This window comes from Zootoca vivipara, chromosome 10, assembly GCF_963506605.1.
Source record: "Zootoca vivipara chromosome 10, rZooViv1.1, whole genome shotgun sequence".
Classification (NCBI taxonomy): Eukaryota; Metazoa; Chordata; class Lepidosauria; order Squamata; family Lacertidae; genus Zootoca; species Zootoca vivipara.
Genome location: NC_083285.1, coordinates 8,735,430 through 8,754,522, shown reverse-complemented (window position 1 = coordinate 8,754,522; position 19,093 = coordinate 8,735,430). Strand labels below are relative to the sequence as shown.

Here is a 19,093-nt window from a genome sequence, read left to right as displayed (position 1 = left end):
TTTTAAGCAGAAGTTGGATGGCCATCTGTCATGGATGCTTTAGTTGAGACTACTGGATTGCAGGGGGTTGGTTATCCTTGGCACTCCTACTGGTCTTGATACTCCTACTTTCTGCTAGGGTTACTCACACAGGGTCAAGCAAAATTCCACATGCAAATACACCTTCCATTTCAATTGCCCATGCTCCTGAAGAACAAGATAATGAGCTTGCATGCCCAAGGCCTATTCCCAACTACACACCAGACACACAAAGTGGGGCTTCATTCATCAATATAGCCACCATTATTGTAAGCTTTCAAACATTTATTAAGCTAGGGAGAGAAAGGAAAAAAATAAAAGCGTTTGCTGTTAAATCTACAGCTGGCATAACTGTATGCTCGTAGCAGGTGCTTTATAAAGCAAATGTTGACAGAATAACTTTGTTACCTTAGAAACTCGTTGCTATGAGGAAGCAGCTACAAAATCATCTTAGGTGGTCTTTCTATTAGGACAGCTTGTTCCAACTCGACACTCCCACATTGCTCACAGCTACCTCTCCCCAAATATGTATGTACCATACATAGAGAAAATGGTTAAAGCATATTGTTTCAGATGTTCTATAAGCCCTAACAAGATCCCCTGCACTTCAGAAAAAGCTGCCCTGAGGTACATGTAAAACTGTAAGGAAAACTCTAAAAAAAAACCACCCCACATTTACTTCATAAGGGGCAGGGATTTGTATATGCTCTCACCGTATCAAAACATTTCAAATAACCAGACACACGATTCAATCATTTGTTCATATTATATTCCTGGATGTATAGTAACTCATAAGCACTTTATTATAGTTGCCATAGGAACTCGCAAATGATTTATTTAACAAGTGTGGAAAATGGAAACTGTTCTTCAATAATACATAATTTTGAGCCTGAAAAGCTATAGCACCTTTCCTCACAGAGGCACAATTTTGATCCATGGAAGAAACACGCTGTTGGAAAAAGCTTAATAAAGTTTACAATCTCAGACTCCGGGGAGAATTCATGGAGAATCTCTCATGCACAAGCCTCATTAGACGAAAGAGGTGCCGTACTAACAGAAGGCTTTCCCCCTGATGTTGCCAGAAGGTTTTGCTCACTGTCTTTTAATTAAGTAATTGATCGGTTGATTTTATATACTGACGTTCATCTGAAGATCACAGGGCAGTTTACAATATAAATAGAATTAACCAGTGCTGTGGCTAGATGGAACAATGATTGGACTCAGTATAAGGGGCTTCCTGTGTTCCAAATTGTCATGTCTGCATCAAGCAAAATGTTTAAATGGCTGTATTTCCTTCTATCGCAGGGAACGCTACACAAGCTGATAAGGAAAGGCCACTCTTTCAAGGTTAGAGAAATCTAGGAGGAGATTCAGCAAACAGCCGGAACATTATTCCACATTTCCTAGTTTTCCAGGTGCTATGGAGTTTTCCCAACTGCTGGCTTGGTCGTGACCACAGAATGGAAGTTGGAAGGTTCCTCAAGGACGTGCTCTCTGGGGAGCTGGCTTCAGGCACCAGGCCCATTGGAAAACCAACTCTGCATTACAAATATGTCTGAAAACGTGACATCAAGGCTGGTAACATCAACCTGCCGTGTGGGAATTCCTTGCAGAGGACCGCAGTGACTTAGGAACAGTTAATCTTCTTCTGTTGCTCACCACCATAGGTCGCTCATCATGTCAACAATATTTCATTTTTTAAAAAACCTCTAAAGTATTATCTTAATTCACCTCGTGAAAATATCCCAACAAATACGTCAATGTGTGTATTCATATGTCTTCTTGCAACTGTAAGACCATTTGATCTTGATCTCTCTTTTAATTCAACATCTTTTAAGTAACAAAGTCTTTGCATGAAAAAAAGCAGTCACGTGGCTGGTTCTACCTTGACCTCATCAGCAGGCCCATTCCCAGCCGTCTTTTCCCTGTTTCTGCCCTGCTGCAAAGTATACACCGAAGGACCCAGTCTCAAAATCTTTCCACTGCCAAGACATTCATCACCCTTGTAGAAAACAGCAAACTGAAAAGACAAATGGCAACAATGTTTACAGCACACAGAGGGTTATGTGTAACTGCAAGGAATAGATAATTGAACACAGAACCAAAGTCACATGTAAGCTCTCCTGTTTTGAACATGGCAATGTGAAAAAAAGGCAAGGGAATCAAAGTTATTGGTATGTTTGAAACTTGGTATATAAAAAAACTGCACGGATATATAGATATACAATACACAGTTTTAAAGAAGCAATCTTCTAAATAAACAAAAAGGCAAGTGCTGCATTCCATGGCAAATATGTTAAATGCTTTTCCTTTGATATACCACTCAAATGGTACCTATAAAATTCTCCTCAATAAGAGACTAACATCTGAATTTAATCATTACTATCTAGCATACCAATCAATAGACCACAAGCTCACAGTCCATAGCATCAATTAATATCCACATCAGGACACATACACACATTTATATGTTGTATTGTAGATCCTTTTTTGTTAAGTTTGCAGGATTTGAAAGCCATCCTGCTAGGTCCAAATAAACTATACAGCTGTATATGAGAATTCGATGGCGAGACACTTCTGAAAAGTTAAGTGTTCTTAAGTCTCACTATTTTGTGGACACAAACCTGCACTTGGCTATTCACATCACTCTCTCAAGATTTCAGTAGGACTTGCTTGAGTCACCACCTTGATGCAAGGCTGCACTTTAGAAAGCGCTCTGAGCGTTTTTGCATCAGTTGTTGACGCTATTATGCTGCTTTCCCAAATGCAACCCCCGTTTCTTCTAGGATAGTGTGAGATGAAAATGGAACAGAAGGAAGTGGGCAACAGCTACAGTTCTCATTTATTCATTTTAGAAAAGGTATTGCACCCTCTCAAAGCACTGTACTACTTTACATTAGACCACTGGTCCATCATGGCCAAGCACTGTCTTTTACAGCTGGCAACTGCTTTCCAGGATCTCAAGCAGAGGTCTTTCCCAGTTTTGCTCTTACAGAAGCCAAGAGTTCAACACAAGACCTTCTCCATACAACGCATGTGCTCTTTCACTGAGCTACAGCTCATCCCTCATCATCATTTACTTAGAAGTGAGCTTTGCTGAACTCAGTGGGTCCCACTTCCAAGCAGACATCCACAGGATCTGGCACTGACTCATGGAAAATGAAAGGAGGAGAGCTTAGTGTTGCCTCACTCACTATAATTAGCAGTCCATTATACACATTCTACAACTTTATTTAAAAAAAGAAATAGGGACGACTGAATTTATAGTACCCAATAAATGCTAATTAGTAAAATGAAACAGCAAGGGAACGGAAGGTTGTGCAATAGGGAAAGAAAACTCCATTAGAAACAGTAGTTCCCTCCAGGAGGTAGATATTCTAATAGTTATATTGAAATACTCACTAAACAAGCCTATAGAGGAGTTTTCACACTAGGGTGGAAATGAAAATGTTTGCCACCCACTAAGTGAGAGATCCAGACTCACAGCACAATCCTACTTAGGTTAATGAAAGAATATGTCCCGATATATGCAATCAGGCCTGCTCACAGGTAACTGCATAAGACTGCTGCACTGAATATATGCTGCAGCTTATTGACAGAAGAAGTCACTATGTATCAGAAAAAAATCCAAGGAGACTTATTGTGATCAACTTTAAAAGTTCAAACTGTGATCAGTTCAGACCCAAGAATCCAAAAGCATCTTCAGTACCTACCTGGCCTGGGGTAAGAGCCCTGATTGGCTTGACCATTGTCACCCATACAGTCCCATCCTGATTTAGAGTTAAGGTGCAAGGCTCTAAACACAAAATAAAATAAAATAGATGTTAAAGAACTAGTTTTCGCATTCTCATCAAATTTGGATTCTATCTCCTAATCCGAATAAATGTCAACGTGCAGTAATACTGGCTCTTTTCCTAGTAATACCAAACGCCTTCCCCACTGAAGTAAAATGAATGAATGAATGAATGAAGTCCAGTCACCTTGTGCCATCTGGTGTTGGAAGCGGAAATGACATTCCATCATTTTGTTCTGAATCAGCTCTGCGGGAGGTTCCTCTGCGATCCAGTGAACCCTGTTTGTCCGCAAGAGATCTCTGTAAAGTGCAGGATGGTCTGTAGAGGGTGCCTTGGAAGTGGGTACAACAATTTTAATTTAAAACTGGCTGATCATAATGAATAAAACCAGCATTTGGCTAAGGAAAACAGTTACAAAGCCACTCTTTTATTATAGATTAGTAACTTCACAGCCACATTTGCAATACTGTGGTTTTTTTAATACACATTTTACACATCACTTGGGAAGACAGGTGAACTAATGCCAGTGTACTGGAAGAAGCAAAAATCAATAGTGTCAAAGCAATGATTCTTCAACATCAACTTCGTCGGACTGGTCATGATGTGCGGGTGCCTGATTATCGTCTTCCAAAGCAACTATTCTATTCCGAACTTAAAAATGGAAAACGTAATGCTGGTGGTCAACAAAAGAGATTTAAAGACTCTCTCAAGGCAAATCTTTAAAAAAAATGTAGTTTAAACACTGACAACTGGGAAACACTGGTCTGTGAGCGCTCCAATTGGAGAACAGCCTTTACCAAAGGTGTCATGGGCTTTGAAGACGCTCAAACTCAGGACAAAAGAGAAAATTGTGCTAACAGGAAGGCATGCCTGACAAATCCTCATCATGATCAACTCCTGCCCAGAAACCTATGTCCCCACTATGAAAGGATGTGTGGATCCAGAATTTGCCTCCACAGTCACTTACGGGCTCACTGTACATGGAAGACAATCTTACTCGGCTATGAGTAATTGAAAAGAAGAAGACTACTGTGTAGGATCTTTGGATCTCAATTTTTTAAAAAAAGTCTGATGTTTAATGATGTCACTGCTTCAAATATTTCTTTCAGGGAGAGAAAAACTACATCCATGAAACCGTGAAATTTTCTGCAAAATTCAGGGTTTTCTATAGGACAAGATGACACAGAATACCTTGGGATCACAAGGACAGTGGTTTATCTTGTTTGTAGATTTCAGTACTTTCATTTTCTACAAAATAAAAAAATTCTTTCCAGTAGCACCTTAGAGACCAACTAAGTTAGTCATTGGTATGAGCTTTCGTGTGCATGCACGCACACTTCTTCAGATACATTGAAACAGAAGTCTCCAGACCCTTATATATAGTGAGAGGGTGGGGAGGGGTATTCTCAGAAGGGTGGTGGGAATGGGTGTTTGACTGATACCGTGTTTCTCATATTATAAGACATGTCTTATATTTATTTTTTCCTCAAAAAAACACACTATGGCTTATTTTCAAGGGATGTCTTATTTTTTCCCTCCTCCTCCTGCCGCGGCCAGCATTGCTGCTGCGCCTATCACTATGTCTTATTTTCGGGGTATGGCTTATATTCCTTGAATGCTTAAAAATCCTGCTATGGCTTATTTTATGGGTATGTCTTAAAATATGAGAAACAGGGTAGGTGTGGAAACTCGTTGATGACTAGTTACAGGTAGGTAGCCGTGTTGGTCTGAGTCGAAGCAAAATAAAAAAATTCCTTCAGTAGCACCTTAAAGACCAACTAACTTTATATTTTGGTATGAGCTTTCGTGTGCATGCACACTTCTTTGGTGTATCTGAAGAAGTGTGCATGCACACGAAAGCTCATACCAAAATATAAACTTAGTTGGTCTTTAAGGTGCTACTGAAGGAATTTTTTTATTTTGCTTCGTTGATGACTGTTAACGACTGCAATTTGTCTTACAGGAAAAAGCAATGGGTGAGATGGCTAAAGATAGCTTTATCATGTATAATGAGATAAGAATCCAATGTCTTTGTTCAGGCCAGGTCTCTCCATGGTTCCAAGTTTGGTAATGAGTTGCAGTTCAGCAACTTCTCTTTCCAGTCTATTTCTGAAATTCTTTTGTAATAAGACAGCTACTTTGAGATCTTGTATAGAATGTCCTGGGAGATTGAAGTGTTCTCCTACTGGTTTCTCTGTCTGACATTTTCTACAAAAGGGATGGCAACAAACATAAAAAGTGGCTTGCTTGCTTTTAAGCATGATTTCTGAATCTCAAGCAGGGATGCCCTAGCCTGCAGTCCTCCAGATGTTGCTGGACTACAATTCCCATCACCCCGGACGACTGGTCTCGCTAGCTAGCGTTGATCGGAGTTGTAGTCCAAAAACAGGTGGAGACCCAAGTCTGGAAAACTCTGATCTAGAGGGTCACAGGTTAGCAACCTCTTGTCTAAGCATGGCTAAAGAATGGCCAAAAACAGGGTGTGAAATGATTATTTGAAGTGGGTGGGTGTTATGGGCACCTATCACAGTTTAGTGCAACATCTGTAAATAGCTGGTAAAGGTAAAACTAAAGCACCCCTGGACAGTTAAGTCCAATCAAAGGCGACCATGGGGTGCGGTATTCATCTCGCTTCAGGGCAAGGGAGCCGGCGTCTGTCCACAGACAGCTTTCCAAGTCATGTGGCCAGCATGACTAAAATAGCTAAAACAGTTTTGCAGTTTTCCTTGCCTTTCCAGCCCCTCATTTTGCAAGATGACAAGCAGGTTTACGGGGTGTCTCCTTATACAGTGGTATCTTGGTTTACGAACTTAACCCATTCCGGAAGTCCGTTCTTAAACCAAAGCATTCTTAAACCAAGGCGTGCTTTCCCATAGCAGAGGAGGACTCAATTTACAAATGGAACAAACTCATCAGGAAGCGGAACACATTCTGCTTCCAAGGCAAAGTTCACAAACCAAAACACCTACTTCTGGGTTTGCAGTGTTCTTAATCCAAGTTGTTCATAAACTAAGCTGTTCTTAAACCAAGGTACCACTGTACATGTCTAGGTGTGTGTGTAGGCAAAGCTTAACTATGCAAACTAAACCATGGTTTTACTATGGAATTTGGGATTTAAAACAGGTTTTAGGCAATATACCATGATAAACACTACCTACACTGCACTGGACAAACATTATTAATCAAACTATACCATAGTACAGTAATATATTTGGTAAGACTAACTTATATTAGTTCTAAGGTAAAACTCAACAATTTCTTTCAGTGCATGCCATTAGATTCTTGATGCCAACATCCTTTTCAATCTTTGTTAATCAAAGAATCTTGTTAATCTTGTTAATCAAAAGCCAGTTTGAACAGGATGTAATAAAACTTGACACCAGCTAACTTAACGGCTTTTCTTTTTCTTTTCAATGGAAAAGCCAAGAATCTTAGGCCAATAATAACCACATTCTTTTTGGCAGGAATTACAAACGGTACACAGAATTAGAAAACTTACCACAAAGATATCCCTAGAGGCAATATTTTTATCTACAACAAACCAAGCATCTTTGAGGCCTCCTAGCCTGGCTCTCTGGCCATATGTATACAAGAAACAACCTAAAAATAAAAAAAATAAAATAAAATATATATTTCACATCGTTAACACTACTTAAGCCTTTTTTCCTCCAGAAATCACAACCTATCATCTCAACAGAGAACAGAATCCTTCAGATTAAAAACATAGTTTCTGAATGAGTAACTCATAAAACTTAGGTGACACTCAACAACTGTTGCGTTTTCATTTTTGTTTTCAAAAATGACCAAAAAAGTAAGTCTGAGTCTATAAAGTCAAAAAGCTTTTCTAAATGTTTGATTCAACAATGCATAATATGCTGACAATCATCTACCACACCTGCCTCAAATGCAAAAAAATGCTCCATATTTATACACTTCGTTAGCTGGGATCAGGCACAAGTTCCTTTCTAGGCCTTTGGAACAGTATTTATGAAGAAAAGTAGCAGATAACAAATTGGCAAATAAGCAGGCATTAGAGGAGATATGCCCATATTTTGTGAAACTGTTATAATTGAGGGTATTGCTCTACTTCAACATGGGAACAAAAAAAGGTTCTCAGTTATTATGAAAGAATGTTCAACTATCTAAAACTTACAAAGATAAGAATTCTACCAACATTTTGTCTTACAATATAAAATCTTACTGAGTTTGATAATACCACTGGCCTATAGAGATTACAAATTTACAGCAACGGTTATTTGTACCATTTGCCTTCAAAACTGCACTGAGGGGCTAACTTAAATCACAAACTAGACAATGGAACAGGGGTTGCCAACCCTTTTGAACCACTGGGCACATTCAAACTGGGGTTATATAGTATATTTCTACTGCTTGAAGCACTATTATTTCAGTAATTCTCACAGCAGCCCTTTAAGATGATGTATGTCTGAAAGTTACATATTGGAAAGTCAACAATCGTGCCATGAAAAATACCACCTAATGAGTCGAAGGTAGAGGTGAGGATCTGCAAATGAGAATTATGGCTCATAACTCACATTCATTTCTATTTTATTACACCAGCCTTTCTCGATGAACATACTTTGGATTGCATTCAATCATATGAATAAACCAATAGCCAATAAAAGTCCACATTTACATGTTACATGCACAAATTTGAAATGTGTAATTTTTAGATAGATACCAAAATGAGAATATAAAGATGCAATAGTTTTGCCAGCGAATGGGTTAGGCCTCTTCCTCCTTACAAATCTTTTGAACCTATATATTCCATCTTGCTAACTATGAAGAAGAGAAGCACTGTGAAGGACTGGAACCACCTCTATATCTCTGTATTAAGGGAATGAAGGGTGTGCAAGACCCCAGACCAGTCGCCTCCAGAGAAATGAACATTCCAGTCCTACAACCCCATTCCCAAAACTTAGGCTTAACTTTGGGAAATCAAAACCCACAGCTTCCTTTGGATTTAATGAGAAATGCACAGCAAAGCTACCCTGTTGAAAAGCCTCCGCAAAGTCTCACTCTGCAGAAGGCCAAGGCCAAGCCCAGCAATTATTACAATTCCTTTCTTTGTGAAAATGATTGTTCTCCCTTTACATGTCTGGTCTAATTTCAAGCATTAACAGATTCCTTCCTTAAGCATGTTTATGTTTATACTGCTTTACCATTTACTTTAAAGAGATTAAAGGATCAAAATTTTGTCAGCCTGAAAAAGGCTCATTTCCCTACAATTTATCAGCTAATAAAACAGAAACAGAATGCAGCAGAAGAATAGCTAACTACCAAATCTGAAGCTTTTACAACCAGATGCTTTTGACACAAATTGCATTCTACAAGCACCGGGCGGTGCTTTTTAATCTACTGTTAGTTGGGCCAACTCAGGAAAGATAGAACTCAGAAAAGTCCTTTCTGATGCCTCTGCATCCTTCCTGTTCATGAGATATGGGGTCAGAGAGCCAGAAAACAGAGGTATAAGCCTTGTTTTTCATATATAATCGTGCTGTGAAATGCAAATAAATTACAAGAGCAGTCCATTTTTTTCCAAACACAAAGGACATTTAACGTTAGCAGAGTAACAAAATACCAGCTGACCTCTGTGTGTTCCAATGACCTTGTTGTCTTCAATGGAAACAAAGTTGCCTGGACAGGGCTCTAAATACTGCAAGGAAAACAACAGTGTGTAAAAACCCACTCCCAGGCCACAATCTGAAAATTAAACCAAAGCAAAACAACAGCATACTTCAATTTTTAAAGACACCTGATACAAGTTATTTACAAATGTGGTGAATCCGTAATTACTTACCTCCAGAAGGAACTTTTCAAAATTCCTTTCGCCGATAAAACAGATTCCCATGCTCTAAAATAAAACAAGTGAACAGAAACTCTGACCATCATGACCAAATAACAAATAAAAAAGCATGGATATTTTAAAAGTCTTTACAGCACATAAGATATGCCTAGAAACAGGCAGAGCAAAGAGCAAAATTCAACTTCCATCAAATACAACATCCTTCCCTGAAGTACATAAATAAAAATCTAATATTAATTTATTAAAACATTTATATCTGGTCTCGCCTACAAAAGATCTCAGCAACTAACAATTGGTTTAAAAAAGGCAGGAAAGTGAAATTGTCTAGTTCAGTTGAAAAAGAGCAGTTAAGCAGAGATCTCTCCACTACACCAGCTCTGGAAGCTAATTCCTGCACATTATCACCTCATCTGTTAATTATTGCAATTCCCACACACATCTTTATTGCTAATTATATCCAGAAAACTCACACAAAACCATGGCAACCCCTACCAGATTAATGGGTTGATCCCCAAACACCTTCCCTACTCCACAAACTAGGGTCTTAATTCACAAGAGGAACACCACATTCGTCCTGATCAACTCTTCCAGGAAACACATAATCACAGAAAGAATCACTCTTTGGCCACCCTATGGCAAGTCTATAATTTATTCGTGGTCATCTCATGCCTGATTCTACCTTCTGGTGACATGTCATGCAGATTTAACTTTGGTAAACCCTTTTGATTCGTCTTCTTCGGAACTACTGCCACAAATTGGTATATTAAAATAGAACAGTGATCATATCAATGTTTTGGGAGGCTTGTTTAAACATTGTACTTCAGTGTGTAGATTACAAGAGTTGTAAATATACACTTTACTAACCACTCATGGTATAAACACATTACAAAAGCTGGTCAAAAGTTGGTCTTTAAGGTGCTACTGAAGGAATTTTTTTATTTTATTACAAAAGCTAGTTTTTTTCAGTGAGCAATACCAATGGTTCAAACCATAGCTGCCAAGTTTTCCCTTTTCTCGCGAGGAAGCCTATTCAGCATAAGGGAAAATCCCTTTAAAAAAGGGATAACTTGGCAGCTATGGTACAAACAAAAACGTCACAAGTTTGGACTATGAAATGTTTTCCAGAAGTAATGAAGAGTCCAATTCAGCTGCACATGGAGAACAGGACTGGTGATCATGCCTGCAATACTGGTATTGGCCCCACTCACATGGCAGACTTTTCCAACGCACATTTGAGTACCAATGCATGAATGCCCAAGAACAGGGCCATAACACAGAAGGTGGACCCAGCAAAGCCAGGCAACTTCCCCCTTCTCCACAAGTGGCTTCTTTGTCCAGGGAACAACCATACTGAACTGTTACAATCATCTCTATTTCAATCATAGTGTGCAAAACAAATTCTTATCAGGAGAACAACGGAGTGATAAAAACAATTTGAGGATGACAGAATTCTACTGCTGCACTCAAGTTTTATGATGGTGGCACAAGACCCCATTCAGTGAGTGTTGCCCCTGTAAGCGCTTTGATAAGACAGTAAGAGTTACCATGCCTCTTTTCTCTGCAGTACATGGTGAAGTTGATGTTCCGCAGCTATCTTCTTTACAAAGTCTTTTGTTAACTCTCCTAGAGGAAAAATGGTTCTCCGCAAGGCTTCTTGTGAGATCTGACTGAGAAAGAATGTCTGATCTTTAAAATGATCAGCTCCCTGAAGAAGTTTTACAGCTGTGAAAAGGGAGGTGAAGGAAAAGATATAAAATTACATTGACTATACACAGCCCATTTCACTCGCATGTTTCCTTCACTGTATTTCTGACTATTACTTAAAGAGAATATTATAAAAGATTTCAAGTTTAATAGGAAACTATCCAAATTTTCTCATTACAAAAAAAATGTGATGCATATTTTAAGGAAATGTTTAGAAAGCATTCCTTGCACAAAGCAGCAATTGTGTGCTGATGTACACACCTCATCTGCCAACTATGATGCCCTCCCACTCACTTCAATTGAACGGATACTATATACATGGAGCTCCTTAGTGCGAGCCTATGGAAATATGTGCAGTTTGCTTCATGGTTAATAAAGGAAGCTCCACGTGCACAAACTAACCAACCAAAGGGAAACTCCAGCTGGAGCTACAATAAACATTTCATTTGATTTTAGCCCAACCCAGCAAGAAGCTATTCCTGTGAATCATTCCATTTGCTATGGAACATAATTTGTGGATGAACAAATATAGAGAACTTTGCATCAGAACGCATTGTGCATAGTCCTTCAGAATACAATGTTTTCTGTATGTGCTATGCTATCAAGTAAAGTCTGATTCATTTATTTCACCCATGGGCCATTACAAAGTAGCTGAAACAATAAGGTACATCTGGGCAATCAACAGCCCTAAAATATACACAAGGCAACCCAAAACAGCAAATAACCCAACTTTTGTTAAGGCAATACTCAAATGCAAGCCTCCTGATTATGGGGTCTACAATGAGCAGCACTATACAGCAGCTTTCCCAGAATTTCTACTTCACCAAATAAGGTAACCTTGCATCAATTGTCTGCTCTGCTTCAGCTTCTCCTTCCCTATCCTATGAGATCTTTTGCAAAATGCATGTTATGGGCAAAAATATGTAGGTTACATATGCCCCACTCATCCCAATTCTCAGCATAATAAATTATATTAAATATAAGATCTGGATTTCAGCAGGAGGTCACTTACCATTTCTTACTTCAAATCGATTCCTGAAAAGTCCTTCTGGCCTGCGTATGTATTTTTGCTGAAATACTTCATTGTCTTCCAAAGAAGTCCTTGCATAATGTCCAGTGGCAATTGCATCTGCTCCTGGCATGTTTAAAAAATATGTGCACATTACGGGAGATTCTTCAGAGAGAAGCTTAGAAAATGCTGTTATGTTAACAAAAGATCCAACATATTACATAACAATGCTAGTTTTCTATGGTACACCTAAATCCTGAAAAAACAAGAGGCCAGGCTTAAAATCTGTATCACTTTCTCAAGGGCTTGCTTCTGATTTTGGTTGCAGTTTCTTTACTGGCCTTTAGGAATGAAACAGAAGACGCTGGCTTATACAGAGTCAGACCACTGGTATGAATGTATATGAGGCTCCAGCCTAGCTGAAGCTAGGCAGGTCACTACTTGCCTGGATGGGACCTCTTGGGAACTATATTTATGCCACCTCGGGTGGCATGTATATAGGATACAGGATATCAGGAAATAATAAAGTTAAATATTTTTATGGCTTTTCATGGTTTCAAACGGGGCTTTTTCAACCCTACCTGAAGATACCAGGGATGGAAACAGACACCTTCTGCAAAGCAAAGGATGTGCTCTACTAAGCTACAGTCCTTTGGTTAAGTTGTAGATAATACAAACCTGCAAGCAACTTACCAAGGTTATTCACAGCATAATCGAGGAAATAATTGAATTTGATGTACTTATTGCATATAATATCAGGATTAGGAGTCCTTCCCAATTCACATTCATTTAAAAGGTAGCTGTAAAGAAAACTAGAATTATTATGAACATTTGGAAACTCAGAGCCATGTTTAAATCTATCCTAAATCTATCCACATGGGCTTACCAGGAACCTTACACATTTTATGTAAAAGCAAGTATCTCTTTGTATTTTCATCCCAGCAAGAGGACTAGAACTGAACAAGCTTTGTCCTCTGTCTGGATTTCACTGAAGTTGTTTCTTCTTATGCTCAGAAACTCTGAGATTAACATGGCAGTTCTTCTTGTATTTAGCACTTATTGTGAAGTTCAGTGTTTATATTCAACCATGATTAAGAACTACTACTAAGATCAAGATCTTAAAATCTTCAGGCATGCTTTCAACAACTTGCAAATACAAACTGTAAATTTGTAAACCGTGACTGTACAATTCAAAGATGCTCACATATGCAATATAATTAGCTATGAAGTCTATAGTTAATTACTGTTTTATGAATATGCATGTTGATCAGCAGGGATTTATGCCCTATTCCATCAAGCAGTGCCATAAGAGGATATTCACTTGCTCTTGCAAAGGTTTCTCTCACTTCTTCTTTGCATTGTAGAACAGGAATCAGCCTCCAAAGGTATTTCTGCTGAACTCGGTTTAATTTATGGTTCTGAAAATGGACATCTTCATTTTGTGTCTTCATGTATTTTAAACATCTGAGTCCTGCTTTTTGAGCTCATGAGGTGCTCAAAGTGCCTTATGAGCCCATCATTTGAAACAACAATAAAATGTTCTGCATGGTCTCAACCATTAGCTGTAAATAAATTATGACTACAAACTGAGAGGTTCAATCCTCAATAGAGGTTGAGCCAAGCTCTTTTTCTGGAGAAGAAGCATATGACACTTGCTCAGATTTGGCACACTCCACTCCTCCCATCAAAAAAATGAACCCACAAAATCATAAAACAAATTTCTATAAAAGAAAAATGACAATTCGCAGCACTCTATACTGCCCTACAGCATATATCTCCAGATATATCAAGCTAACAACCTACCAGCTACAAGGAAATGAAACCTTGTTTTACACACACACACCCTTTCTCATTCCAGACACAGTGATCCATCAGAGCCTTTAGTACATGAAAAATTCATTCACAGAGTCTTCCCTAAGGAAATTTTAGAAGGATGCAAGGCCATGACATCCATCATGCATTCTCTATTTGTTATTGTAAGAGAGAGGGCTTGCAGAGAGCAGCCCACTCTGCTTACTTCTACCAGCTGGGAGAGCAGCAGCGAGAGCAGCAAGTCTGGGAGGGAAAACCAGGAACAGGAAGTGGTAAAGAAGGGTCCAGGGCTCTGCAGAGTCCTGGAGGCTCAGCTACAGGCTGGGAGCAGGGAAGCAGGGGCGGAGCTAGCTTCAGCAGGGACTGGAAGGGAGGAGGTAGGTAGAAAGGCACCTCAGGAGCCTGGTTTGGGACCACGGAGGACCCGTAGAGCAAGGAGAAGGGGTGTTTGGATGCCCACTCTTAAAAGGGGGGTCAGAGCCCGCGAGACGCCATTGCGGGCTTCTGCCCCATGCAGAACAGACATGATTTGAGACATCTCACCACTGTATATAGCATGCACAATAAAACTCTGAAAATTCAGAGGATGTGTGGAGTGCTTACTCGGGAGTAGCCAACACCCTTCTGTGACAGTTATACTCCAAGATGCCCTAAAAGAAATGGAAATTACCTCAGGAGCATTTGCAGGAGAAGAAGATACTCCTACTAGATTAAAATGGGCTATAACAAAAAAAGTCAAAGGTGTAGAAATGCGAAGATTTGGAGGAGATGGGTTGGAGGAGAATGATTTTGCCCCAAGTCAAACATAAAAATTGGAAATTCTGAGGGGAACCACTGCGCCTGGCCCAGCCAGGTGCAAGTGGAGGAGAGGGGCAGCAACGCTACCATGGCTCTGCTCCTTCTCTCTGTTCTCCAGGTCAGAGCTGGGCTACAAGCAGCCCTGTGGAGAAGGGGCCTTTGTGGGGAGCCTAGTTGCACCCCATCCCAAAAATGTGCTCCCACTACGCCACTGCACCTGAATATCATATGAGGGCCCTCTTACATGGAAGCTCTTCCCCTCTCTATAGACTTTCGATGAATAATTGATGTTTTTAATGATCACTCTGCACATGTGTAATGACGTATTATACAACAGCAAGATTAAAATTGCAACCCCACCAAGTCAAAATATCAGCAGTTGCCACTGCAGGTGAAAAAAAAAGCAGGCAGTTATTCAGAGTGTCTGTACATATGCAGAAAAGTTTGTATTACAGCAGACCTAAGCTGACTTTGGGGATATTTCATTACTACATAGAGCCATGCAAAGCTTTATCTTGGCAAATCTTTAATGAAAACTCTCTTACCTAAAGACTTCATTCCAATATTCTTTTACATAGGAAACCTGGTGAAATGGAATGTCTAGTATCTGACAAACTTTGTAAGCATCTTCACAGTCTTTGTCAGCAGTACAGATTCCTTGTTCGTCCACAATGTCCCAGTTCTTCATAAACACTCCAGTCACTTGGTACCCTAGAGAGGACAAGAAAGAAGAAAATATTTTGCATGCAGAATCACTCAAGACTAACCTTGCAAATTAAGCAAGCTGCCGGAAATAGCTGTGTCTTTCTCAGCAAGCCTCTTTTTTTTGCGAAGCCTCACGCTGTAACAGAAGATTGCTTCAAAACAAAAAACAAACAAAACCAAGGTATACTCAGATTAGGAACAGGTGTTATTTTGGCTTCATAGTGGAGCTTCATAGTGAAGCATTTCAGAGCCTAGAATCACTAAGGAAGGTGGAACTGGATGAATGAAGGTCACAGGCAGTTCCCAAACTGCTGTGCTCCAGGTATCTTGGACTACAACTCCTACTAACCCTAACCAATAGTTAAGGATGGTGGGAATTGTAGTCAAAGGGCCTTATTTAGGTGGGCGCCATTGCCATTCTAAGAGAACAAGGGAAGTTCATGGGAAGTTCCAGCACCTCTTTTTCCATAAAAATAGCACTGTGTATTAGTATAATATCCGTGGAAAGATGAGGGTGACACAAGGCTTTTACAGTAGATACAAGAGCCCCTTTCACGCAAGGAGGAGACATACTACGCAACACATTTATTGATCTTGCACAGAGCCGCATGGGCAGACCACGAGTGTTTTTTTCATTTGTTCTCCCTGGAAGAAACTTTGTTATAATTCTAAGCTCTCAAATATAGAATATCCATAAACGCTCACATATCTAAATATATAAACCACGTGCCTGAAATAGTAAGGAGAGCAATCCTGAAGCCATTTAGACTCTCCCAATGACCTCAAGTATTCCTCTGCAGTAAGGAAAGCAAATGGGGAAAGCCTTCCCATTGTCTTTTTGCTTACAAAATCCTGTCTTAAGGGCGTCTTTGTGTGTGTGAACCTGTATAAATAAATAAAACAAGCTAAATCCCACCCAGGAAAACCGGCTCCCTGAGAAGAATAATGGTGGGGGGGGGGGGGAGAGACTCGCGTGTGTGTTGACGAGACACGTGTGAAGGCTGCGGGAAGGCGGCCTCCCGCCACACTCAAGCCACGGGAGTAAACCCTCGGGGCTTACTCGCGAGCAAAACACCTACAAACCGCCCCGGCTGAAAAGCGGATGGGCCGAGGAGCGGCGGCGGCGTCAGGGGAAGGAGGATGCCTCTGTTCCCGCGGCCCGTGAGGAAAAAAGCGGAGCTCGCGTGAGGGGAAGGCCGAGGTGCTAGGCCCCGTCCGAAACCCGCCGCCAAGGTGGCTGGCTGTCGCCTCACCTCTCCGCCGCAGCAGCAGGGCCGCCACGGCGCTGTCCACGCCGCCCGACAAAGCGCAGGCCACATGCCGCCGAGCGGCGCCCAACATCTTTCCCCTCACGGACCCGGCTGCTCGGCTCCCTTCCGCGGGGCGGAGCCGAGCTCGCCGAGGGCGGGGAAGCGGCGCTTTCCACTAGGCCGTGTTGTCGGTTTCCCCCACCACCAGAGGTCTTTCTGACGAGTCGCAGAAGGGGCCGAGTTGGAAAGGGGCCGCGAGGCTCGGATAGTGTGGTGGGAACCTTTCGCCCAACGCGGGGCTCGAACCCGCCACCCACTGTGAGTCTCATGAGCGCGAACCGGGCACACGGGGCCCCGTGAGGATTGGCGACTCGGAGGAAGCCCGCGCGCGTTGCACTGTGACGTCATCACGCCACTTTAAATACCCTTATGGAATATGGTGGCCACCTGTCTTGTATAATACGGTATACAGAGGGCTGGCCCCTTATTTCGGCTTAAAATGCCACGCCCTGTGTTGATAGTTTGTTCTGTGTTTCAGGCAGTGCCGAATTTACCTATAAGCTAAAGCTATAGCTTAGGGCCCCACTCTTCTTGCCCCCGCGGCCCCGCCAAAAAAATTCACTATTGATATACTTCTTAATCGTATTTCAGTTCAACAATTACTTTGATAAAATACATACATGTATTTTGTTATGTGCAAATGGCTTTAGATACCAATTTAGGAGCAGAAATTACCATATAGCATATATTCTGCACAAAAAACATTGATAATTTGTTGTTTACAAAGGACAGCTGGACATATAAAGGGCCCCATTACCTTCAATAGCTTAGGGCCTCATCAAACCTAAATTCGGCTGTATTTCAGGTCTTCTCTCTCTCTCTCTCTTTCTGCCAACAGGTAGGTAGCTGTGTTGGTCTGCTGTAGTCGAAACAAAATTAACAAATTCCTTCCAGTAGCACCTTAGAGACCAACTAAGGCTCATACCAATAACAAACTTAGTGGGTCTCTTAAGGTGCTACTGGAAGGATTTTTTTATTTTGTTTCTTTCTGCCAAGTTAGGAAATCCTCTCCAAATGCATGTGCTTGAAAGGATGTGTATTTAAATGTATAACCCTTTAAATACATGAGTAACCTAGCACATGTTAGGATACCTGAGTTGGTGAGCATGAGATGCTTCATCTCAATGTCATGGGTTTGAGTCCCACGTTGACCAGAAATATTCATTTATTATTTTCAGTTTTATACATTTCAATAATTGCACAATCATTTTACCATTTCAAAGCTCGACTTCCTTCCTTCTCCCTTTTTGCAGTTCCTTAATTTTTTTTATTTTCTGCATATTCCAAATTAACTTAATTTACTCATTTGCTCATCTACTTTAAATATAGGGACCCAAATATATACTTATAAAACTGCAGGTTATTACAATAATCCTTCCAATGTTATGTTTACTGTTTATTTGTAAATATGCAATAACAGTTTTTCTTTTTATAAAGTTTTGTTGTTTTGATGCCGAAGTGACTTACAAAGCAGGTTGTAGAAAACAGCCTTTCTCCAATTTTCGGGGGCTAATGGGAACTGGGGTCCAACAGCAGTTGCTCCGCTATTAAAGTGAGCAGAGAAACCACACTTCCTCATCCCAGCAGATGCTTCTTCACTGCACATGCTTGGGCATATTTACAGGGCTTCCAGGGTTGAGCCTTTGAAAAGGAAAAGGCTGACATGGCCCAGGCCAGGCATCCTCAAACTTGGCCCTCCAGCTGTTTTGGGACTACAAAACTACATCATCCCTAGTGAATAGGACCAGTGGTCAGGGATGATGGGAGTTGTAGTCCCAAAACAGCTGGAGGGCCAAATTAGGGGAAGCCTGGCCCAGGCAAATGAGGTATGCCATCTCTCATACCCTTCAGATCACTTTGAGAGGCCAGTTCTCCCACAAACATTCATTGCTTAACTACGTATCAAGCAATGACATGTTAAACACTGAGAACTCTAAAAGTTTCTTATCTCAAAACACAAGAACATAGCACCTTGACTAAAGTTTCACATAATTCCCTCTTAAGCATGCACCGCCAATGAGTGAACCTCAATTTCCGACAATAAATTGCATATATTGAGCAGACTTTCACTGCATTGTGCAGGACTTCCAGCTTATCTTCGTAGCAACTTCTTCCAAAT

General features: G+C 40.6%; 2 protein-coding genes across 3 annotated transcripts in view; one reads left to right on the top strand and one right to left on the bottom strand.

The window, feature by feature from the left end:
• CELSR1 (cadherin EGF LAG seven-pass G-type receptor 1) overlaps window positions 1–1,363 on the top strand; it is a 172,534-nt gene extending 171,171 nt beyond the window's left edge. Inside the window, exon 35 of the mRNA XM_060279376.1 lies at window positions 1,324–1,363. Coding sequence (XP_060135359.1) covers window positions 1,324–1,342 — 19 coding nt within the window. The 3' untranslated portion in view covers window positions 1,343–1,363. The remainder of the gene's footprint in view (window positions 1–1,323) is intronic.
• On the bottom strand, window positions 774–17,279 carry TRMU (tRNA mitochondrial 2-thiouridylase). Of its 2 annotated transcripts, XM_035126507.2 has the most exons (11): window positions 16,918–17,279; window positions 15,505–15,670; window positions 13,043–13,149; window positions 12,353–12,475; window positions 11,186–11,358; window positions 9,631–9,684; window positions 9,420–9,486; window positions 7,312–7,412; window positions 3,999–4,143; window positions 3,732–3,814; window positions 774–2,038 (listed from the first exon to the last, which is right to left on the bottom strand). In XM_035126507.2, the coding sequence occupies exons 1-11, from the start codon at window positions 17,003–17,005 to the stop codon at window positions 1,886–1,888; spliced, it is 1,260 nt and encodes a 419-aa protein (XP_034982398.1). In that variant the 5' UTR covers window positions 17,006–17,279; the 3' UTR covers window positions 774–1,885. The 2 variants fall into 2 exon arrangements, with proteins under 2 accessions (XP_034982398.1, XP_060135383.1); XM_060279400.1 differs by lacking the exon at window positions 7,312–7,412 and having other exon boundaries at window positions 1,871–2,038.
• Window positions 17,280–19,093: the final 1,814 nt, after the last annotated feature.